The sequence below is a fragment of the Styela clava genome, chromosome 8 (genome assembly GCF_964204865.1).
Source record: "Styela clava chromosome 8, kaStyClav1.hap1.2, whole genome shotgun sequence".
NCBI lineage: Eukaryota > Metazoa > Chordata > Ascidiacea > Stolidobranchia > Styelidae > Styela > Styela clava.
The window spans coordinates 12,085,189-12,109,344 of record NC_135257.1 but is presented as its reverse complement, the minus strand read 5'-3'; the positions used below and the strand labels follow the sequence as shown (position 1 = coordinate 12,109,344).

General features: G+C 33.9%; 5 protein-coding genes across 6 annotated transcripts in view; 4 read left to right on the top strand and 1 right to left on the bottom strand.

The window, feature by feature from the left end:
* Nucleotides 1-725: 725 nt before the first annotated feature.
* On the top strand, nt 726-3,212 carry LOC120346442 (putative NADH dehydrogenase). Its single transcript, XM_039416184.2, has one exon. The coding sequence runs from the start codon at nt 1,550-1,552 to the stop codon at nt 2,948-2,950; it is 1,401 nt and encodes a 466-aa protein (XP_039272118.2). The 5' UTR covers nt 726-1,549; the 3' UTR covers nt 2,951-3,212.
* Nucleotides 3,164-4,626, top strand: LOC120346457 (COMM domain-containing protein 10-like). The gene is made up of 5 exons (XM_039416201.2): nt 3,164-3,270; nt 3,749-3,950; nt 4,024-4,179; nt 4,254-4,424; nt 4,499-4,626. Exons 1-5 carry the CDS (start codon nt 3,248-3,250, stop codon nt 4,535-4,537), a joined length of 591 nt encoding a protein of 196 aa, XP_039272135.2. The 5' UTR covers nt 3,164-3,247; the 3' UTR covers nt 4,538-4,626.
* LOC120346448 (electron transfer flavoprotein subunit alpha, mitochondrial-like) lies at nt 4,373-17,297 on the bottom strand. Of its 2 annotated transcripts, none has more exons than XM_078114950.1 (8): nt 17,288-17,297; nt 7,481-7,559; nt 6,986-7,138; nt 6,456-6,720; nt 5,966-6,070; nt 5,361-5,465; nt 4,906-5,057; nt 4,373-4,818 (listed from the first exon to the last, which is right to left on the bottom strand). In XM_078114950.1, exons 2-8 carry the CDS (start codon nt 7,517-7,519, stop codon nt 4,636-4,638), a joined length of 1,002 nt encoding a protein of 333 aa, XP_077971076.1. In that variant the 5' UTR covers nt 7,520-7,559; nt 17,288-17,297; the 3' UTR covers nt 4,373-4,635. The 2 variants fall into 2 exon arrangements, with proteins under 2 accessions (XP_077971076.1, XP_039272124.2); XM_039416190.2 differs by lacking the exon at nt 17,288-17,297 and adding an exon at nt 7,669-7,819 and having other exon boundaries at nt 7,481-7,557.
* On the top strand, nt 8,390-16,539 carry LOC120346440 (FAD synthase-like). The gene is made up of 13 exons (XM_039416180.2): nt 8,390-8,556; nt 9,652-9,782; nt 9,931-10,076; nt 10,630-10,778; nt 11,469-11,528; nt 12,135-12,213; nt 12,402-12,556; nt 13,256-13,347; nt 13,674-13,789; nt 14,027-14,125; nt 14,731-14,920; nt 15,407-15,480; nt 15,900-16,539. Exons 1-13 carry the CDS (start codon nt 8,460-8,462, stop codon nt 16,033-16,035), a joined length of 1,524 nt encoding a protein of 507 aa, XP_039272114.2. The 5' UTR covers nt 8,390-8,459; the 3' UTR covers nt 16,036-16,539.
* A 1,325-nt stretch (nt 17,298-18,622) lies between the features above and the next one.
* The window catches only part of LOC120346430 (uncharacterized), a 29,970-nt gene continuing 24,436 nt past the window's right edge, over nt 18,623-24,156 (top strand). Inside the window, exons 1-5 of the mRNA XM_039416164.2 lie at nt 18,623-18,802; nt 19,114-19,260; nt 19,371-19,494; nt 19,835-20,076; nt 20,544-20,737. Coding sequence (XP_039272098.2) covers nt 18,638-18,802; nt 19,114-19,260; nt 19,371-19,494; nt 19,835-20,076; nt 20,544-20,737 — 872 coding nt within the window. The 5' untranslated portion in view covers nt 18,623-18,637. The remainder of the gene's footprint in view (nt 18,803-19,113; nt 19,261-19,370; nt 19,495-19,834; nt 20,077-20,543; nt 20,738-24,156) is intronic.

The window sequence follows — 24,156 nt, the reverse complement described above, 5'->3', positions numbered from 1 at the left end:
AACTTGTTCGTCATTTTTCTTTTACTTTTCAACTTGCCCCATGACTGGTCCAAGCTACCCCGTCCTCGGGGCAAGTTGGAACGAATTACACGCGCACATTCGAGGTCCAATTTCTTGCAGACGAAATGCGTTGTGGGAAACTAAAGGTTACTGTTAGGTGAAGCAATAACATAGATACGTTGTGCGCCAAAGACGTTGTAATGTGGTACATGACTGCAGAAATAATTACGATTAAGTAGTCAGATGTTCCGACTATCCCCGGTCTCCCCACTCCCCTACAAAATGTTACGCGCGATTCTGTAGTGGTAACAATTAAAAATTCTTTTGTTTTTAAATAGTTCCTTTTGTGCTTGTAGTTCTCATTTATCATACAATAAAATTTATTTAAACTTACAATTAAAGCGAAATCATTGTTGGGTGGAAGAGTATAATCCATATGTTTGCAAGTGTTAAAAAGACATGCCCTGGTATCAATTACATTCTTCATATCCGACATGAACTGGTAACCGGACCTGAGGCCGTTGTTTGCTATATTATCGAATAAAATTAGCCATGATCAAAATATTGAAAATATCAATTAAAATTTCGTAATTCTCCACTTTGTAATTTTGTTTTTGATAAAAGACATCCCCCAAAATATTTTTCGAACGAAAATTGAGAAAAGACCGAGTCTTATTTTCGGGAAACACGATAAACCTGCGCTACACTGCACTCTGCACATACAGTTAACCCAGTAAAAGACGTTGGCAGTTGGGCGGCGATATTTTGTCCTTGATAAACAAAACCAGATATTGCAGTATTGAAAGAGTGGCTGGAAATGAAATATGTTTGTAATATTACGCAGTGAAGACCGGTTTGTGTCACGCATTTTTTTTGTCTTGTGACAGTGTGAGTTTACCCAGGAAATTTGTGATGATTTTGTTTACTTAATTTTAAAATAATTAGAATACATTTTGTTATGAATTATGATTCTTGTATAGTATTGACTTTTGATGATCCTTTATTAAGTCCTTAATATTTATAAGTAGAGTAGATTTAAATGCAATTATTCTTTTGTTATCAATAGTTCAGAAATCGTATAATATTTGAAAATAAAATACCTGATAATACTCTCCTTATTAAAAAGCAGAAAAAAATGAATGTATAGAAAAAGTATAGAAAGTTCCGAGTAACAAACCCTTTGAAAAGGAATAACAGAATTTATGTAAAGCATTATTTTAAATAGTAAATCAGGTTTATGATAAGTTTTATACATCAACTAATTTTTTTTTCTTTTTTTATTGTATTATATCATTGTAATTATCAAAATAACTTTATGATTATGACTAATTATCACTGCTGAAACAAACTGGAAAAACTATGAAACTCAATTTCAACAAATGGATTATGAACGCAAAATGGAGTATGGACTTTATTTTATACATTTATTGCATATTTATTGAAATTACTCATTGAGTGAGCCAATCAAAAAAAAGAGATGTTTGGTGCTGTCTGCCCTCTTTATATTATTAATGTCATATTTTATTAATATTTCTATATCTAATCTTTTATGCAGACATACTGGACATATGTCTTTGTATACTACAGTGTGTCATACTTTAAACTGCAATTTATCATGTTGAGGCAAGTTATGTCGTTAATGTGGCCATCTGCTATTTGGTCTACAAATCATTTTATCATTAGAAATTTATCGAGCAATAATTCGGGAAGAAAAAAACTCATAATTTTAGGCACTGGATGGGGAAGTTATAGTGTTCTCAAAAATATTGACAAAAAGCAATACGATGTTGCGGTAGTAAGCCCTAGAAATCATTTTCTTTTTACTCCATTACTGTGTTCAACAACTGTTGGTACATTGGAATTTCGAAGCATCATTGAACCTGTGAGGAATAGCCATTTTCGCCACAGCAAAGATTATCACTTCTCCAGTGCAGTGAGTGTTGACTCTAGAAGAAATGTATTGTTATGTAAAAGTGAGGTGGATGAATCTGTCAGATATGAACTTCATTATGATAAGCTTGTTATAGGTGTCGGTGCTGTCAGCAACACATTTGGAGTACCGGGAGTGCTCGAACATGCATGTTTTCTTAAAGAAATTAAAGACGCCCGTGAGATCCGCAGCAGGATCATAAACAACTTTGAGTTGGCAGTGCAACCGAAATCCACTCAAGAAGATCAAGAAAGGCTACTTCATATTGTAATAGTTGGTGGTGGACCAACTGGTGTTGAATTTGGTGCCGAGGTCTATGATTTTCTTAAACAAGATGTATCGTTTCTATATGGCGATATGCAAAAAATAGTTAGAGTGACATTAATAGAAGCTAACCATATACTTGCATCTTTCGACAAACTTTTACGGGATTATGCAGAGAACAAAATTGCAAAAAGGGAACAATTTGAACTCCTTCAAGCAACAGTCTCTGAAGTAAAAAAGGATAGGGTTGTATTAACAGATGGGAAGGAAATACCATGTGGATTAGTGGTGTGGTCAACAGGACTTTCACCTAGAAACTTTACAAGAAGGTTACAGTTTCCGAAAAACAAGCAACATCAATTAATAACAAATGAATATCTTAGTGTTCTTGATACACCAGACGATACAATATTTGCACTTGGTGACTGCGCCGAAATAAAAGACAAGCCTTTGCCTAGCACAGCACAAGTTGCTGAGAGAAAAGGTCGATGGCTAGCTAAATACCTCAATGGTGAAGAAACGGAACCTTTTAAATTTCAAAATATGGGCATGCTCGCCTATGTTGGAGGATATTCTGCACTTACTGATATGAAACTTCCACATGGTGGTGCAGATATAAAGTTGAAAGGTTTCCATTCTTGGATACTATGGCGCTCGGCCTACTTAACTCGGCTTGGGAACTGGAAACTCAGAATGCAAGTACCTGTTGACTGGATGAAAACGTTTTTCTTTGGCAGAGACTCCTCACAGTTTTAACCATTATATTATCAAATGATCTTCTACCTTTAAAACTCAAGTCAGCATAATACCTATTCCAGTTACATACACCAGATCTGTCAAGTGTGTCTGTAAATGAATTTTATATATCTGTGGTGTTATATATTGGGAGATGCTCCTTGGTAATCAGATTAATAAACTGTTAATGTATATAGTTGATATGTTTTTTCGTTGTGGTCACTGCGACCCAGAAAACTTTTTTATACCAGTGCCCAATCAATTGTATTTTCTAACTTACAGATTTAAAAATAAAATTGTAATCTGAAACATTCAATAATGGCCTTCGAGGAATCAATCAGGTATCCATTTCATACATGTTGAATTGGCCATAAACTACAGTGAATTGCAATCAAATGATCTTTAAAAAAAATAGGGCATATTTTGCTGAAATCTTGGTCCAAAAAGAGTTTGGAAATCAAGTTTGTTATTCCGAACTCTTCCAATGTCCATGCATTCATTCTACATATTGCCAATGAACAAATCAATTGCACTTCCCTTGGAAAGTCATACGAGAATCAAGTTTGTTATTCCGAACTCTTCCAATGTCCATGCATTCATTCTACATATTGCCAATGAACAAATCAATTGCACTTCCCTTGGAAAGTCATACGAGAATCAAGTTTGTTATTCCGAACTCTTCCAATGTCCATGCATTCATTCTACATATTGCCAATGAACAAATCAATTGCACTTCCCTTGGAAAGTCATACGAGAACTTAGCTATTCCAATATTGGATATTATTAAAATAGTTCTCCACCCTGTATAATTATTTTCAGATTTTCCAAGGGAATTGATGTGCTGAATTCCACCGAGGGATCTAAGCTTCCAAAACTTGCTAGTCGGGTAGCTCAGAGTATCGGGACAGATAACAAGACACCTTTTACTGATGATGAGAAATACAAGTTATCTGAAGTACTTGAAATCAATACAGATAGCGTCAACCACATGCTTGAAGCAATAAAACATATATATGAGAGGGTAAGACGAGCAATTCTGGAACAAACTGTCCACCACCCATGTCTGAAGGATGACCATAGAATGTTATTTTCAGGCAGCATACCATAGCTGGAAACCAGCCATTTTATCAGAGCAACTGTCATCTCTTGGTATGGATGAAGAACGTAGTGGGATGCTGTCACAGGGTTGGCAAAAATATGGAAGAGATATAGTGTCCCGATTGAAGAAAAAGACATTGACAGCTAATCAGGTACTAATTGATTTATAATAGTAAAGATTGCCAAACAATTCAGCACTCATCCATGTGCCTTATTATATCTCTAGCTTGACAGAGTGGACTGGCATCTCAATCTGCAAGTGGCACAGGGATCAAAGTCAAAAATCACCGAACCAAATGTAGTTTTGCAGCTAAATGTGAACGATCCCAGTGAGAAAGGCAGTCATGATGTTCTGATGGAATTTAATCACGAAGAGCTTTTAGCATTTTATAATAAGGTAGGACAGACAAAATAGAACAAAAGCACCAACTCTATCTGGTAAGGCAACTAATTAACAACTTCTATTTTTAGCTGGAAACTATTCAAGAACAGATGGATGCCCTAAGTTGAGAACATACAACAGGCTTGCATGACATAAATTAGATATTTTTTAAATTTTTTCATTAGGAATTAAGCATTAATAAAGTCACTTTGTATCATTTAATCTGTCATGATTCGACTAGTTTTGTCATCGCAGGAACGGCTTTAAATAGATCTTCAACTAATCCATAATCAGAAACTTGAAATATGGGAGCTTCAGGATCTTTGTTAATCGCTACAATAGTTTTACTATCCTTCATTCCGGCAAGATGCTGAATAGCTCCGGAAATACCCACAGCAATGTACAATTCCTGCAAGAAGAGTGCAATGTAAATTTATTAGAAAGAAAAAAAATGGTGTCACGGGCCACGGTTAGCGGTAAGCAGAATGGCACTTACCGGGGCAACAATCTTTCCCGTCTGTCCAACTTGCATATCATTAGGAACAAAACCTGCATCAACCGCAGCTCTTGATGCACCAACAGCGGCATTTAGTTTGTCAGCAAGAGTATAGAGTAGCTCAAAATTCTCTCCATTCTTCATTCCTCTGCCTGAATTTGGAAATAAAATTTGTAATACCCTTCACTTACCTCTATACAGAAAACTTTCATAATAAGCATTTTCAAAATGCAGACCAAAATCTGCAAGGGTATATTATGTGCCAATAAAATTTGTCAAAAATTCAATCATCTCTCTCACCAATGCATAAGTTGTTGGCTGAATATGCATTCTTTTAAAAATAAAGATGTGCAATTATTCAAAATTGAGACCAATATACTAAGATAAAAAGAATAGTTTATATTTATACTACACTGGGATGTAAGCATATTTTATACTAATGCAGATTTGTCTACCTCCTGATATCACAGTTTTTGCTGCAGTGAGTTCTGGGCGGTCACTCTTGCTCAGTTCTTGTCCAAGAAATTTGGATTGGTCATTTGAAACATCAGACGTGAAAGCTGAAAAGTAGTAAGAAATAATCTGTGTGCGTGGAGTGAGGGCATTGCACAGCAGTTGTATCAGGCTTGGTCTGGAGAGGTCAGGGAAGTTTATAGGGCTTGAAGAGCTTTGCTTGCGTAATGAAAAAATGTAACTACTCGGGTCTCCTCACGTGGGCAACTCAATACACCAGGCTACAGAGTGCCACAAGATCTCGCTCATATGGACAGACTTTTTTATTCAAGTTCAGTAAATTATCTATGTGAGTTTATGACAGAGCAAATCTTGGACTTAATATAATCCTTATAAATTCAAGGCAGTTCTCTATGACAACTTGCACATACCAACTATTGTCTCGTATTATTTATTAGAAGTGGTTGACAAATCTTAGGCATATCATCAGAAGGGTCCATAACATCGAATAATTGCGAACCCATGGTCTAGAGGTGATGTGATAAAAGTTTAACGAATTACATTGGAAAATATTTCTTATATTAGGTTCATTTCAAGTAATACCTACCTTCTTGAGTTGCGCTCCCACCATCTTCTGCTGCTTCAAAGCAAGTTCCTCGTACTGTTAATACTTTCACTGATTCTGTTACTTTAACTGTTTGAATTGCATTGCCTGAAAAAAAAAGTATGTGCTAATAGTAATGTAAACAATAAAGAGCTCAAAATATAATTGGCCAAATTGTGTTTAGAACTGAGAATGCATCAGAATATAATTGGTCGACGCTCCAGAAGTGTGTGTTGTGTACCAATATGGAGGTAACTAATTTTGTTCGTCTACCTCACATCAAGTTGCGTAAAGGGGCTGAAGTCTATGGGCAATGGGGTATATTCACTTGCCCAACACAGAAGGTCCCCGAACTCGTAATAGAACTAAAATAAGGAAAATCTGAGTAAAGTTATCGCCTAACCTGGTACACACACTACGAGAGTACATCTGATGAAATCTATCTACAGATAATTAATGAACTTGTGATAAGAAAAAGGATCACAAACTATACCTGCATATATTGTTCTCACAAAAGTGTCAGGAGCTTTTATATCTATGATATCAGAAATCGCTGCTACATCCAGCTTTGCAGCCACTCTTGGCATCAAGTTCTTTCCAAGTGCACTAGCACCAGCCAATATATGAGAGTATGAAAACTGAGATTGTGCAGCAACAATTAAAGGAGTAAGAGCCTCAGGAAGAAATCCACTGAATGCATCATTTTCAGCAACTAAGATTTTTGAAACTCCCTTTACTCCACTTAGTTCTTTTGCAGCCTTTAAAAATGAACAGTAACAAATTTGTTTTCACAAAGTCAAACAGAAAGTTACAGAATCCACTAGAATAATTATTGAAATATACTTGAAACATCTCTAAATGTTATGTAATTGCTATCTATTTCATTACAATTTTAAAAATCTTTCCAAATAGTCAAAATTTAACCTGTTCAAACAGCCAAATGAAATTGACAAACCCAAAAATATGATTTCCATTTACTTGGCTAAAATTTTGGGTAGGTTTTGAATCATTCACAATTTTTACCTTTGCACAAGACTTTCCCGCCAATAGACAATTGACATCACCGCCAAGCTTGCTGGCTGCAGTAATAGTGTTCAGCGTGATTGGAGAAAGTGTGTCACCATTTTGTTCAGCAATCACAAGGGTACTCTGAAATCTTTGCGCAACATTTCCTACCTGAATAATGAAGAAAAATATTTATACCACTATATTTCTGTATTTAGAAGATGTTGACTATTTGTCTTCCCATCTTTGTTGTCATAGGAAAAGTTCAATAGCTACCGGTACTAATACAGTACGATAATACAACTATGCCAACAAATAAAAAAAAATATCTCAAAAGATATCATTTATTTATTCGTACCGGCTGACCGGTATTGTATAAGATGTCGGTTTACAGACTTTTAGCCCCAGAATAAATCGACTTGTATTAATATTCAATAAATCCCAAAGCGAATGTAAAATGAGGTTACAAAACAAATCGTATAGGCCTACACTATAGCTGCTATTCAAACACACCTGTCGAAATAAATTGGTTCTGCCGATCGAAGATAACATTTTGAAACAGAAAAGTTGATTCAAACAAATTGACAAATCTGAAAAACAATGATGATGCAGGTCAAATCACAGAAATACGAGGTGCGCACAAATAACCACTAGGCTAACATAAATTTTCCTTATCCCTATTATTATCTTTCCTATCTCACTCTGAAGAAAGATTCCTATGCCCACTCCAGTATTCCCGTCATACCGGTAGTTTCCCCCACCTACGAAAAATGTCAAAATCACAGTTAATTTCGTTAAAAATTTAATCAGCTCTATATCGACATCTTGTGGTGACATTAAAATCAATCATCCATCGCAACAATAAACATTGCGCAATCACAAAATTGTTTGTGGTAGTTTATGGTAAGGTTTACATAAGTATGGACCTTTCCCCGGGCATCGACCTCCTTGTTTACTTCGTGACATTGGCCAATCAGCAAAATGCAAAAAGTGACGTAACAATGCCCCCTTTTCGCATCCGCTCAGACACTTTATTCACTCAGACAGATTTTCAAGCGTGGTTGTAAACATTACCTCGTTTTCGCGTTTTTGAACTCTATTCGTTAGTTTTCAGTTGTGTTTTGGAAACTTAAATATAAATCAGATAATTCAATGATCACTCGGTCTTCCTAGGAGTTTTTATTTAATTGCAGTAATAAAAATTAGTGTAGAAATAGCTGTGATAGACTAGCCTGAAATTCTTTACCGGTACCTTTAAAAAACAGATTGTTGTATGCAATAAATCATAATGATGGTTTGAAACATATACCCCATTTTACAGACGCCAACTCGCAAAAGCACTCTTAAACTAGCCCCGGAAATTTTGCAATGGTAAAGTATAGGAAGAATTTTCTGGGGGTTAAAGGTCGTGGAAAGGTCCATAAGTTTATTTCGAACTCCCTCGAACTTCTGAACCTCGACTTTAGCGTCTGGTAATGTACTGTAGGTACCGATGTCTCTTCGTTTATGCGTGAGGAGTACGTTCAAAACATTCCATAAACAAAACAGTACTTTCATAATGCCGAAGTCTGCGGGAATTATTGTAATAGGTGAGAACTTTTAATATGCCTAGAATAATTGGCTCCATTTTGGCATTTCATCAGTTTGCTTTTTGCTGTAACTTAGATTGGAAATATTTCATTGTACCGTTATAGTAGTATAAATGTTATTTGATGAAAATTAAATAGAATTTGAATTAAATTAACCTTTGTCTTAAAAAAATTGAAGTCTTTCATGACTTTCCATAATATCAACTGCTAATTTTTTTATACATATTTTATGTTATTTATTTTATTTGTAATACTGTCGGCAAATTAGTTGCCTATCCACTATATATAACTGTATAAATTAATTTGAAGCTTAGGATTATATCAGTCTTTTATATTAACATACAAAACACATGTTCAATTAATCATTAATATATTAAGCCATTTATCGCTTTGTTTTAGATTTGTGTTAATGTTGAGTCTGTTGACTTTGTTTGACAATTTGAAATCTCTTTCTCAATATTTTAAGAAGATATTCTGATATTAGGATAGAATTTACATATTCATCCCGGGGTGGAGAAAAAGGGGTACTCCCGAAGTATGTGTACCAGGTTGGGGTTAGGTCATAATTTCAGGTACAAATACTAAGGGAGTCACTTGGCTTGTCCCCGAACTCGTAATAGAACTAAAATAAGGTAAAATGGAATACAATTATGGCCTAACCCTAACCTGGTACACATACTACGTTCCGGTGTCCGCCATCTTGGCTAACATACTTCGGGACTACCGAAAAAGAATATAATAACTTAATCCTATAACAAACCATGGCTTTTCGTCCAGTTACCAGTCCATGTTGGGATTAGTTGCTAGTGAGATTAGTTAGCCAGGTATTCATTTTTAGATGCATACCCCATTAAATACAAGAGACGCCGGGGTGTGTTCGTGGCAGGAGCCGCCATGAAGTGGTAAGAACTGCGCCTCCCATTCAAGCACCCATATGAAAATGAATGATTCCTACTGTACTGTCTGACTGTTGAAAATCTATTTGTAATATCATTGTTGAGAATCATTGAAACATATATATATATTGTCAATATATGTTTCTTGATTTTCGAGATTGAAGTGATATATTCTTAATTTACAACTTATCCTTTCAAGGTGACGAAATTTTGAAAGGGCAAACAAAAGACACAAACTCAAATTTTTTATGTCAACTTCTTCATTCTTTGGGAGTTTCATTAAAGCGAATAACTGTGATTGGAGATGATATTCAAGAAATTTCTAATGAGGTATTCCAAGAATTTAGTTTAAAATTCAAAATATATTTCTATATCATTGTTTTTCTTAATTTTGTATCTGTCTTTTTCATATTTCATGATTCTGTATAAATTTTGTTTAAACTGAAATTTAATTGTTACAGTTTTTATTCATTGAAAGGTTCGCATTTTTTCAAACGCATATGATTATGTGTTGACTTCTGGTGGAATCGGACCCACACATGATGATAAAACCTTTGATGGAGTTGCCAATGCATTTAATGAATCAGTTGTGGCCAACCAAACTTTAGTAGATCTCTGTACAAGGTAGGGAAAGCTGGGCTTCTTGGAATGACAAATTTGACTCATACTTTTCTCTTTCTTTATCTATTTTCTATGCATCTTTGTGGTCATTAAAAAAGTAAATTGACTTTTCCTGGCACAAATATTCATTTGTCTGGGATATATTATATATCTTGATTTATGTTCACTCTGAAAATGCTTGTGCTATTGAATAAAGTGAGAAATTAAGGCTACTGATATAGTAAAATCACAGTGAAATATTCATGTGCAACCAGCGAAAATGTTGAAAAATTAATTATTTGTGTATCTCAAGTGTAAGAGTCTACAAAGTTTTTGAAAGAACATGGATGGAAAGACAGGTCACAGTAATAAGTTTATCGAGTGAGCAGCGACATACAAGAATTTGTAACTGACAATTATGCTTTGAAGATGAACAGCTGATATTCTTTACAAACCTGGGCTAGCTTGTGATTAGTTGTCCAACATATTAGTTTAATATTACTTTGATCCACAGTATTTTGTATGTATACCAATGCTTAGTTAAAACATTTTTTAGTTTTATTTTTCATTTTTGCAGGTATTTTGGTAATAAGCCAATGAATTCACCAGAAATGAAAATGGCTCATATTCCAGAATCTGATGTACTTCACTTTGGACATGATGCTTCTACAGGACGTTCATTTCGATTTCCAGTCATCGCAGTCAAAAATGTTTTTCTATTTCCAGGTATTTTAAAACTATAGATCAGGGTTTCCAAAGCTTTTTTCAGGACGACCCCAAGGACAACTTTAAAGTGCGACCCCAGGCCAATATATATTTTTTTCATGAAACTTCGGAGCTTCTTTCACTGGACTTTCGAGTTTGGTCATGTGGTGGTATTATGTAAAATAGATAAAACCCCTGGGAACCCCTGGCGTAGATGCATATCCATATCATTCAAGCAAAATTTTAAAAGTACATTATCATTGTACAAATAGGTAAGTTTGTTTATTTCTGTAAATCCTTCTCACAGTATATTGCAACGCTGCAAAGAGTTACAGTAGTTCATTTGTGTTTTACATCCTTGAATATTGAAAGGAAAAAAAATGTAAAATTCTATGAATGCCATTTCCAGCTAAACTACCTTTCCTATATACCTAACTACCTTTTGTATATTTCTTACTACATTCGAACCCATATTGTTTTTTGGTGGCATTTTACATATTCCCATTGGTTTTAATTGCTTTTAAATTCAGTTTATTGCTTTTAGTTTATTAATAAATACATCATTAATATGACCTGTCTATCATAACCATTCTAACGCTTACAAAACCATAGTTTATATAACTCTCCTAAATGTTTATGAAACAACCTGTTGTATATATTTTGTTTTATCCTGGGGCAATAAATACTAAATTCAGCCTTATTACTTCACAGGTATTCCTTCATTACTTGAGAAGTCCGCAGTGAGTTTGAAGCATTTATTTAAAGGAGAAGGTGAGATGGTTAATTATAAAAAGTTTATTCTTGTGGACATTAAATTAATTTAATTGAATAAATTAATTAAATAAAATGTAGTCATCTGTCATGACTATTAACTTTAAACCACGTTATATTTCATATTAAGTCAAGCTATTTATAGATTCTGGTAAAGTTTAACCAACAGAAGATGGAATAGTCTGGACTAGTGTTGGTAAACTTTATGTAAAACTGGACCATACACATTTTTGATAGCGTTGGACCACATTAAATGCCACCTGTAAACAATCGATACATTGAACATGATATGCCGCACCCGTAACCCCTATTCCTGTGGCAATTACAACTAACAGTAGGTACGTTTGCATAATTACTACAAAACGAACAACATGCGCGACAGCAATTGTTACGACATATATCCAAACACAGATAATAATAAGTTTATGAGCAACTCTTGTTTTATGCAATAAAAGTGAAGTTGTTCGAGGGCCACAAAAAAATTGTTTGCGTGTCGCATTTAGCCCGGGGGCCGCAGTTGCCGACCACTTGTCCAGACCTCAAAAACAATAATGATATCATTTGTAACTGCCTCTGCCTCTTATTTAACAAAATGAAATTTTTCAGGTCAGTTTTATACAAATAAAATTTTGGTTGATGAATTAGAAACAGGAATAGCAAAATATTTGTCGGCTTGCCAAGAAAAGTATGATTCTTATTGATTTTTATACATCAACCTTATCTATTCTCAGGATTCATGATTAAGTAAAATACAGATATAGTGTTTGCAAAGTATTCAAACTGAAAAAAAAAATTGAAAAGTTGAATAGATATAAATATCTTATTTAATGTCTCTTAGTGAATTTTCAATAATATGTAGTAAATTCAATTTAGATATCACTCCGCTGGTGTTGCTATTGGATCATATCCTGATCTTTTCAACAATTACTATAAGGTGAAAGTAGTTGTAGAATCTATCAATTCTCAAGCAACAGAAGAAGCTACAAAATATCTGATGGATTCAATTCCACAGCACCTAGTTGTTAAAGGTCAGTCAGTGGTTTTATCTATCTATCTTTTTCTATCATGTCCAGGTGCTAAGCTTTCCTTTTTGGTTTAGTTTTTTAATGGTAGTCATAGCAGTGCAACTATTTATCATTTATTTTCATTGCTTTACATCATGTTCAGTTAGTTTCAAAACTAGTTGACTTTTCTCTTGTCACTTTGCATTCTTTTATGTTTCTGATGCATAGACATGGCTGTAATTAGCAAAAAAAATTAAATGATTTGTGATCTGAATTCTGCTCAATAGCAGAAGAGCCAATTACACTGGAAGATTTACCATATGACAAGATAGGATTCACATATTTATCCCAAGGGAGAGATAAGATGATAAGATGACTTAATCATATGGCGAACCTCAGCCTCTTGTCTGGTTGCCACTCTGTTGGGTATGTGATTAGTTAGCCAGTTATTAGTTCCAAATGCATGGATATGATGCTGGAGGAAGATGTACCCGACCAGTGGTTAAGTGAAATCCCATGGTGGTAAGGATTCCAGCAATCCTCTCGCACATAATTATCCCCACTGGGTTCGAATCTGCAAACCCACGCTCGGTAATCAGAGATATGGTGGCGAGCGTATTCCTAGCTCTTCTCACTGCCGATGTATGTTTGAAAACTTTTGACCTTTTTAGTTCATCATATTTATTTCAGTAAAAAGTTTGATATAAAATATTAATTGTTCAGATTATGTAGAAAATCCAACTGAGCTACAGGGTAAAGATGTTTTCAAGAAGACATTTACGTCACAGTCGTTGTCCAAGAAAGTTGATGAGGCAGTAAGTATTACATGGATACAATAATAATTAATGAACCTCTTCGATCACTATGATACTATATGCCAATTTAGCAAACTGCTATCCAAAATTCTGTAAATAAAATTAAAAGTATTTTTCCTACAATTTTTTTCAAGCATTATATTTTTATTTTTTCTTGGCATTATTCAACTGCACCATTTTGAAGTATATTTTAAATAAACTGAAACATTTTGTAATTGAATAATAATGTGGACTTTGAATTTTGCTTACTTTTGTTGTTTTTAATGTTCGAGATATTATTTCATACTATCACCATATACCTCTTATCCGAATATAATTTACACCAGGTTCAAATTATAGAAGAAGCGCTAAGACGATATTCATTCAATGAATTGTGCATTGGTTTTAATGGTGGAAAAGATTGCACTGCATTGCTTCACTTATTTTATGCAGTTCTGTGTAGGTATGTTGTGTCTAACAAATTGTTTTTGTAGTTAGTTCCCTAGATGTTGTAATCATATCATCAATCATAAATTTTTGCTATCAGTCCTGTTATGAGGTATGGATTTCAAATGGCTGTAAATATTGCAAAAATGGAGCAGGTATTTTAACAGCCTCACATAATATTTAATCGGTAATATGGATTGTTAGACTCTTTATACTTGAATAAAGAAAAACAATAATCTTTTGGTAATTTCAGAAAATATCCAGAAGGCAAAGAACCAATATTATCATTATATGTTAAAGATCCGAATCCTTTTGATGAAGTTCGTAGATTCATGGAGGAATCATGTAAACGGTAAAGATCCTTGAAACGCTTATTCACAGATATTGAACACAGCAATATGTATGATATTGAGTATCTCTAGTCTGTGTAGAGCTAACTAATTATGTGCTCCAAATGCAAGGGTCTTATTTGCGGTGCAGCGTATATGCAAACTACCCTGTTGCAGGGAGGAATCCAACAATATTTTTAGGAGTTACAACAAATTCAGTTGGGTTCACACACTCACTTGCCCTCAACATCAAACTCCTTGTGACTGTGTGCCATGGCCACATATTTGAATCCTTTGGAAGATAATTATAAGTAGGAATATTTACTGGTTTCCTATCACAGGGTGGGTGGTTCATTTATCATCTATTGGATGAATATGGTTTCCTGTACCTATTATATCTATTCATCTGGAGTGTTGGTTAGATGTTCCTATACAATATCTCAGCCATACCGAATTTTACCGATTGATTGCCTGACAAAGCCTTGGTTCATTATATGATTAAGCAGGCTGATCAACTCTTTGGTTAGTTGGGATAAATATATATTCTTTATTTATCTTGTAGTGTTATCTGCATTACAGCTATATATTCACCTTAGATTTGAGTTGTACACCTTTTGTTTTTTTTTAGGTACAAATTGAAATTAGTCACAATCGATGATAAAATTAAGCCAGCGCTTGAAAAGTTGAAGTTAGAACACCCTGAAGTTAAAGCTACATTAATGGGAACAAGATATACAGATCCATACTCAAGAAATTTAGCAGCATTTTCTCCAACTGATGATGACTGGCCATCATACATGAGAGTTAATCCAATGCTGGTTGGTTTTTATTGACTGTCTATTTATCATTTGCGTTTTTGATATTTGATTATAATTATTTCCTTTACTGAATCCTTTGTAAGATTTGTATTTTCACTTTGTAGTCAAGAAGAGTTGTTAAACGAGAGGAGTTTGTGGCCAAAACGGGCGACTTTGAAAATTTGAATACTGAATGTATTCAAAATATTTTATAGTATTCTAGTTGGTAAATCGATATGCATTTTTTATGAATGGATAATGAAAATGATATAAAAATACTCCCATATTATGTCAATAAATTATCGAGTATAGTTGATTTAAGAAGATTTAGGAATATGTTTTAATTCCGACAATATTGATTTTAGAAAAAGGACTTTCATTTATTAATTTGTTGCATGACAATGTTATGAAATCTGGGTATATCTATTGAAAACTTGTCCAGTTGGGATATCCAATGTAGAATAGTGTTCCCGTTCCATTTATATCTCTTCTAATGTTTTTTTTCAGGATTGGAGCTACCATGATGTTTGGGAATTCTTACGATCGTTACACCTTCCTTACTGTGTATTATATGATAGAGGGTAAAAAATTTAATTTGAATTATTAATCTTGATTTTGTACTGTAATTTGTAATCTGGCGTTTGTAGACACAAATCAAACGAATTTTCAAGTACTACAACTATATAAAATAAAAGATCATATGGAGATTCCTATTCCATTGATGTTTGGCTCTTATGACTCATTGTAAAGAATGAAGACTGGCGAATGAATAAGCATATGGTAAAGGAGTGCTGGGTTTGCCAAGTGTCAATCAGTTGGTCTTTCTCCGCCATCTACCTTAATACATTGGTAATGTTGAACAGAATAAGGTAGGTAACTTATTCTGACCCAGCATGTTAACCACACAAAAAGGGTATGATTTATTGCTACATCATACTTCCAGCTTAAGTAATCGAAATCCTATATTGGGAGTACTATTGATGTGTGACTTTATTCATAGATACACTAGTTTGGGAAGCAGAGAAAACACAAAACGCAATGAAAAGTTGATGTATATAGATGAAGATTCAAGAATTAAATATAGGCAAGCATATACTTTGCAAGATGAAGATTTTGAAAGGAATGGACGATTATAATGTTTCCTAAATATTTGTGTATATTGCTTCAAATCGAACATAGAGATACTAAATTAATTCTGTAAATGCTTTAAATTTAAGATTGTTGAAATTAGTTTTATTGGCAGATAAGATGGTTAATATGATATTGAAAAATATTACATTTATGAGGCGTTTTATTTTATGCTACTGATTTTTTTACAAGCTGTGCAAAGTTATGCTTTTTTGGTGTTGCTTATGATCAATATGTCCCATATCCCATTCTGTTTTAATTACATGCCAACCTTACCAGATTAGATATGCCATTTAAATGTTCCTAATTTCTTGATGTGATTCTGGTTTTCTTCATTAATATCTTAAAAATTAATATTGTGCATGCAATTGTGTTTGCCTATTTGCTTATGAATTATGAACTGCAGTTGGTGTGCATAGAATACAACAGGCTCATCAAATATTTATTGAAGAATTAGGTGTCTGCAAGAGCCAGCAAATTTTACCAGTTGTTTATATTTCAATTATTCATAACATGTCTCAATGATTAGTTCGCTATCTTTGTGAGGAGTTCATGCTATGTGTATCCGGAGTATATTTTAAAACAGTAATTTTTGTCCCCGACATACATACACTGGGGTTGGGCTGGATTCAGTACAATTATTTCGCCTTGTGATAATCAGGCTCCATTTTAGCAATTTCATGAAAACCTTTTATTTTACATTTTTGCTATCATTTGATATATATTCTAAAATTTACTAAGCGCTATTAAATCATTGCCGTGCTTAGTATGATTCAAGATCAATCCGTTCACTTTCTTTCAGTAGTCTAAGCGGACTATACTATATATACTAAATATATGTGTACTATATATTATTCTAACCACATGTTTGGCAACTAAATTCTGCTTCCTGTCTGTCTACTTGCTTGTATTCAAAATGGCGAATCTTTTAGAACTTTGAAGCTTATACAAGTAAGCTTTGCATATAAAAAACTCACATACAGTATATAAATAATAGCAAAAGCTCTTATGAAAATCTATCAGGTGTTTCATAATTTGCCGTTTTTACGCCTATGAAGGGGAATCTAAATTATATTCAGTTGAAAAACTAGTCATCCGAATATTCTTGCGTTGAACCCCCGGCACACAATCCTGTCATTAAGCCCGCATAATTCATTCTGGGTCATAATCCAAATGTCGATATTCGATTTTTCTACTATTCTATGGAATATAATTGCCCATTAAAGGCTAACAAGCAAATCTCCGGCGTATTGTCTCCCATAATACAACACCCACTTGCGGTATGGTAACTGTTCGAGCAAAATCTCAGGCTGAACGAGAATAATCAATTTAGACTCCGGTGCAGGTGGTTGTAAAAACAGAAGTTCAGAAAAGTGTTGGTAATTGGCAAGCTTCGACATACAAAAATCATTTTTATGCTTGGTGAGATGCTACGGGTACGAATATAATTGGAAGTTAATAGAATACAGTAGGCTATATGCTTTCTCGTTGTTGACATAAATTATTATTTGGACTCATACATATGCCAATTGAATGGGAATGTATACCTCTACTAACGTTTCGAAACGACGATCAATTCGAATTATGAATAAAACATTGAGCGTCATGCAGTGTATTTTGGAAAACAACGATGTACCTACTGAAATCGGTTTACTGAAAACACCTGGGCGTTATATATACGTACAGTGAAACTATTTAGTAATAGCCTATGTTTAGTAAAAATTGTGTCAGATGTATAATATGTCGACGAAGACCTACATCTCAATTAGCTGTGGTTATTACTGTGTGAGATAACTGAGGATAGGGGGTCAGCGCACAATACCTATTTGATGCTCCTTCTGGATATTACGATTTTAAAACATAAAGTTTCATAAACAATCTATTTATCTATGCCGTCCATAGTATCAAAGAAATTAAGAACTGAAGTTTGTACATTTATTCAAAACTAATATAGTATGTATGTTTCTAGTTGTGGCATGTGTTAAAAAATATAAGGTATAAATGCTGTATGTAAGCTGTTTAAATGATGTCCGCGAGGCGTTAGATACCGGTAGATACGACATAACTTCACGGGGTATTATTAACAGTGGTGAAATAATATTCTAAACACAGAAAAACAAAAGAAGCTAAGTAACGTTAGAAGTATTTACGATGTAAACCAAAGGTATAAATTGAATTCCTCCATCAATAGAGAAATACGTCTTACTTGGGACGAGAACGAGTCACAAATAGGGTTATTGAGTTTGTCACTGGATTAGGGTGAATGTTTTAAGTTCTCTGAACATTTGAAAACGGTCAATAGATGAGTATTGGATAATAATCAAGAATGAATTGTGATTACTATTGAAAAGGGTGAAGTTAAATGTAGCACGAAAAATGGAACTGGACAACTGGCGTTCGTAGCGATTATTTTCAGCCGCAGTCCCGCAGAGCAAGCAGCAAGACACCCACTTTTTGGCCTACAGAATTCTGTAGTCAATTAGGTTACGTCTTTTTAATTATTATTTGATGAGTTAATTGTATTTATGTTAAGGGGAATCCAAAATAAATGGTCTGAAGTAACAATTAGTAAATAACGCCTTCTTTGATCGGTTTTCAGAATAAGAAAATATGATCATAAGTTTTTATAAATTGAATTGGGAGGACATATCTCTAGTTGGAATTACAATATATTTTGTTCTGACTGTGCTCATATTGGCAATATTGATATTATCAAATCAATTCAAACATGCCAGTTTTAACAAGCAAACTTTCGGATTCGGAAATGAATTTGAGGTGAGTGGAGTTCTTGTCATAATGAATGGGAAGATTGTATTTGGCCTTTAATTTATATTAGAATTAAAAAAATAAGAGCTAATTATTTAGAAACTTAGGGCTGCTGAATTTGAAACCGCAGTTTTATTACATTACACCGATAGGGTGCATGAACATTATCATGTCGTTTTTTTTTCGAGAGTATATTGATCGCTCAATTGTACCAGTTCACCCAGGTTGTAATATTGATCATGCAAATTCATTATATATAATCTACTCACATGCATAAATTAAATATAATTTAAACGCTGATTTGTTTTACACATCTTCAGGATACATCATCGCTCTTCGAAACAACTGTTATTCGTCTTATGATATGTTGGATATATTCGATTTCTATAGCATTTCTGGCATTTTCTCGTTTACAATGTGGTACAGATGAAATCTTAACTCCGGAGATGTGTTCTGTCGCTTTGCAAGTGAGTATATTTTTGAATGGATGTTTACGGCATTCATTGTATTTCATTGATATGTTTTCATTAAATGTGTAAAACTGTAGTTACTTGTATTTAATATATTTTGTTTACAGATATTCTTTGCTATTGAAATGCATTTGATTGTAGCAGAACAATTTTTGCATCGTTACAGTATAATGGGGGAGACACGAAACATTTGCAAACATGTTCTGCTGAAGTTTACGGCATTTTCTATAGGTGACTACACTTTCGATTATAGTGTTTCATGGTAGATACGAAAAATAACTAAACTAAGCATTCGAAATAATTAGTTGTATCTAAATAGAATGGTAATACATAATTAGATTGTCCTTCAGCAGTAACTATAAGCTGGAAAAACTATGATCTCATTACACTAGCATATTGTCCATTTGCTTAAGAATATAGGTTATCCATAAAAGCTTACGCGCAGTACGGTCAGATCAATCTATTTTCAACAAGATATCATTATATAAATTCATTTTTTGGAGAAATTTCGTTTATTTATTTATTTTCGTCACACCTGTATTATAATTTTGAGCAACATTTCCTTTTTCAGTTTTACCCACGGCTATGATTCTTCTTATGTTTTGCATTCTTGGCAAGACTGGATTTGTCCCTGTCGCATCTGAATCATTGGTTGTACATGATAATAATTCACAAATGACATGTTGGATTGAGTGGAATGCAACGTCGGTACAAATTTCATCTTCAATAGCAGGCATTGTTGCGATCATCAGCTCAGTAATAGCTCTGATGAATGTTGCAAACCTGTTGAGAATGGAACTACGGGGAATCCAGGTATTAAATAATTAAACTTATATATATATATAGCTTAAGTACAACGAAAAATTCTATTGCGATAATAACAATTTTGATTAATGATTATATATGCATATTCTAACAATTACTAAGCTATGCCCAAGTTAAAATCGATAAATGCATATATGAGGTAGCGAACAAATGGTTAATAAGACGCCTACGCCAATAATTATGAATCGTAATATATTGCCCATACTAACCGTCGGTTTTGGTATTGATAGGTAATCATAATAGATACCATAGCCGTTTTCATTGGACGTGATGTTTGCATATCTGGTTTACTGTTTTGAACAAAATCTATATTTATGTACCCAGTCAGTTAGCTGAAACTATTGCATGATATAACCCTAACGGCGACAGCACCTTCTTGCCCATGTACATTGGCATCCATGCAAATTAGCATCCACAGATATTTCCAACTGAACATATTACATTTGGTATCGTAGGTGTCATTCAGATGTTGGTGGGGCATTGCTACTCGAATCGTTTTCATGGTAATTACAATTGCCAAGTGGGCGTCCATAGTTTTTCATACATCTTGCCCGGGAAATGTATACAACACCATTGCCACAATATTTGTTTCTCCGATTTTAATGGCGATCATGTTCACCAGATCGAAAACCTGCAGTCGAAAGAGAAGGTATGATCTATAAATTTTTGAATCGAATTGTATTTGTGTCTTATTTGTTCCTCGAAATTTCTCTGAACAATGAACGCGTTTCTTTATTTTGCAAAGAAAAAATGTTATGAAAAATCATAACTCAGTTTAGGAAGTATTAGCAAAGAATAAACTATATAGATTAGAAGGTATTATCAGTTTTAAGAATGGCCTTGCTGTAAATTCTGAGAGATTATCCTAGTTAATTAACGTGAGTGATTTTCGAAAACCAGGATGCCAAACCAATAACAGGGCATCAGAAACAAGATGCATATTTGCCGTCGCTAGTTGTCGACAATGAGGCCAAACAGAAAGTTAGTATCTCCATGAAAACAGAAAAACATGTGGCGGGTGTGTTTACAAGATATTCAGCATTCTTTCTTATTGTATATGATATAAATACCGATAATTCCAAATTCAGATAATTTGCTGTAACTTAGAGACAAATTATGAAAAATATGTCACGCAAAATGTCAAATCTCAAATGTCATAAATAAACCGTCTGTGGTAGATCTTTAAAATAAGCGCAATTAAAAGAATATTACGGAATGTTAAATATTTTGTTGGTGTTTTGAATAAAATTTTCAAGTCAGCAAATATTTATCAAGTTGCGTAATACGTTCATGAAAATTTATTTTCTGCGGCACTCCATAGAATACAATTTTAAAAAAATTAAAAAAAAATTATATATACAGGAATTAAGAAAATGTATTATTTATTGATAGATGTATTAACTTATGATAACTTAAATGTTAACTTTCATAATATTGGTTGATTTTATCGCAGTCTTAATTTTCGTAAGAGTTTACTTCTAAGATGAATGATCTTAAAATAGGACTGTTTAAAGTTGTGAAAAGCCTCCTTCTTAAAAGTCTCAAATAAGTATATGGCATTATGTCAATTAACAGGTTCAAAGGCAAAAACATGTATATAATTTTCTAATTCTTAACCGCAAACGTTGCCATATTTGTAGAAGGGCAAATCGTACATTAAAATATAATTTTCGGTGCCCAGCAGAAAATATTTCATGTATACCGAATAGACCAATTGTGCATGTAATCATCGGATATATGGCTTCTCATCGCCGATTTGGGCTGAATTGAAATCAAATACAATTTTCTCTTGCGGTGTTGAAATATTTTGAAATGATTCAATACGAGCAACGTGGAAATTCAGTTTTGGTTCATTGACAATAAAATTATTTTTTATCGCTTTGTTAGCTTGTAGGGTTGAACGGCATCACAAATCCCTAACACAAAACGTATTCGTTCTTCATTTTTAAGAAAATGGTAAGAAATTGCAACGAGATAGAATTACGAGGGGTTGGTGGTCTCGACAGCTATGGATGTGTTTTAATATTATTAAGTGACCATGACGATAACAATTTTTTTGACTTCCTAACTTCAAGGGTGATTTGACACACATGACACAAATATGTGATAATAATGAAGATTTCACGAATTCCAAACTCCGGTTAGATCTATTGTTAGGGTGTAAGGAATACATTTAAAATACAAACTAAAAAAGTTTTCAAATTTTTAAACCCCAGTAGCACCATGCGTTTGACCATCTGTTTGAAAATATGGCCATCTGGCAGCAAATGTGCGAACCAAGTTAAATTGTCTTGTAATGTTGTATATGACATTGCTGATAAAGTTGGCGACATGGAAATTTACCTTGTGTGATAATACCAACATGTACCTAGAATTATAAATAGGCTCATTTCTGTCTACGAATCTATAATAGAAACATGTTAGCTTCGAAATGGATTTATTCTCGGCAACTAATTGTTTCGTTCCTACAGCGGTAAAAAGTTACGTTATTCAGAAATAATTTTGTGATCCTTGCGAAAGCCATGCCGATCTAATCGTTCTCTTTTTCATCCTTTCCCACAGCATAATCCAAATAATATCTATAGGATAATAGTATAAACAAATCCGTTTCCATAAAAATAATTGATTCTAAACAGTGGTTTGTTTACGTTCAATATCTTGATTTCCGTTACAGTAATCTTCAAATGACACCGCCTTCCGCGGGATCATGCTCATTGAAGCATAGCATCCGATATAGAGTTAACTCGAGTTCCATCAAATCTATGGTAAATCTGGTATATATTGCCGATGCCGATTTCAAATACGAATTTTTAATTATTTTGCAAATACTTCTATCTATGAGTAATCCCGTAGTGTGTGTACCAGGTTAGAGTTAGGCCATAATTTTATTCCGATTTTCCTTATTTTAGTTCTATTACGAGTTCGGGGCCTGTCTGTGTTAGCCAAGTGAATATACCGCTCGCCCAAAAGCTTCATTTCCTTTACACAACTTGATGTAAAGTAGGCGACAAAAATGAGTTTCCTTCATATTGGTACACAAACTTCTGGAGCACCCTTCTATGTATAACCTGCGAACTATGCCGATGCGAAACATTCCGTTATTCCATTCAATGTAACAACTTAGAATTTGTAAAATGACCTCTCAAAAATTGCAAACGATAACAGATTCTATTTAAAAGCGTTGGGGGTGACGTAATTTTCCGTCTGGGTATTACGACCCCTGCATGGTTTACCTCTGTCGTTGTTGAAAAGAATTATTCCATTATTAGAATTTATCTCGCGTGCCAGAATTTCCTTTGTATACCTTCGTGTGGGGTCACAGGTACCTTGTTCGGATAAAACGTAGTTATATATGGAAGATATATCACTACCACCTTGAAATTGTTACCTATTCTGAAGCAGTCTTATCCATATATATAATGGGCGATTGTTGTTGGGTAGTCAAAAAGCTGGTTTATATATTCAAAGCCCATTAAACCGAAATTGTGGTCTACCCGCGCAAATCGACGATTTGAAAAGATGAATGTATATTTCATTTCCTAATGATGCTTGGAATTTCGTCAGAAGTAATTTGGTGATTGAGCACCATCTGAAATAAAAAAAATGCTATGACTGACGTTTGTACAATTGAAATAAGTTATTATAGTCCTCTAAATTAACTTTTCATCGTTGTCATCATAGCAATCTTGATTTTCTGTCAACCCTTCAAAATGTCACATTAGGTAGCGTGCTATGAAAGTTAAATTAGCTTGGAGAAAAACCTTAATTTTGGCAACATAAACAGTATTTAATATCAAAAGGACGGGATTAAATTAGTCATTGTTATCCACCCACGATGCCGAATTCAGTTTGATCCGTTTTATTTATTTGGGGATGTGATTCAGCGACCAACGCGCCGAAGTAAATCTTTCAGATCATTTTAACCGTTACAAAGCATTGTTAGGGATGCTAAGTAAGATTGACTTTAACTACAACGATAAATGAATTTTTCGTTGTATTTTTCATCATCGAATCTAGCAAAGCTCCGGAAAAAGTAACCGATTTACGACGAGGGTCGGTTTTGAGTTT

Coding starts and splice junctions, on each gene's coding strand:
- LOC120346442 (XM_039416184.2), top strand. CDS start 1,550: ATGCAGACATACTGGACATATGTCTTTGTATACTACAGTGTGTCATAC.
- LOC120346457 (XM_039416201.2), top strand. CDS start 3,248: ATGGCCTTCGAGGAATCAATCAG. Junction 4,180..4,253: donor AGACATTGACAGCTAATCAG/GTACTAATTGAT, acceptor TTATATCTCTAG/CTTGACAGAGTGGACTGGCA. Junction 4,425..4,498: donor TTTTAGCATTTTATAATAAG/GTAGGACAGACA, acceptor TTCTATTTTTAG/CTGGAAACTATTCAAGAACA.
- LOC120346448 (XM_039416190.2), bottom strand. CDS start 7,804: ATGTCACCACAAGATGTCGATATAGAGCTGATTAAATTTTTAACGAAA. Junction 6,721..6,985: donor CGGGAAAGTCTTGTGCAAAG/GTAAAAATTGTG, acceptor TCATTTTTAAAG/GCTGCAAAAGAACTAAGTGG. Junction 6,071..6,455: donor TGTGAGAACAATATATGCAG/GTATAGTTTGTG, acceptor TTTTTTTTTCAG/GCAATGCAATTCAAACAGTT.
- LOC120346440 (XM_039416180.2), top strand. CDS start 8,460: ATGTCTCTTCGTTTATGCGTGAGGAGTACGTTCAAAACATTCCATAAA. Junction 9,783..9,930: donor TTCAAGAAATTTCTAATGAG/GTATTCCAAGAA, acceptor ATTCATTGAAAG/GTTCGCATTTTTTCAAACGC. Junction 13,348..13,673: donor CCAAGAAAGTTGATGAGGCA/GTAAGTATTACA, acceptor AATTTACACCAG/GTTCAAATTATAGAAGAAGC.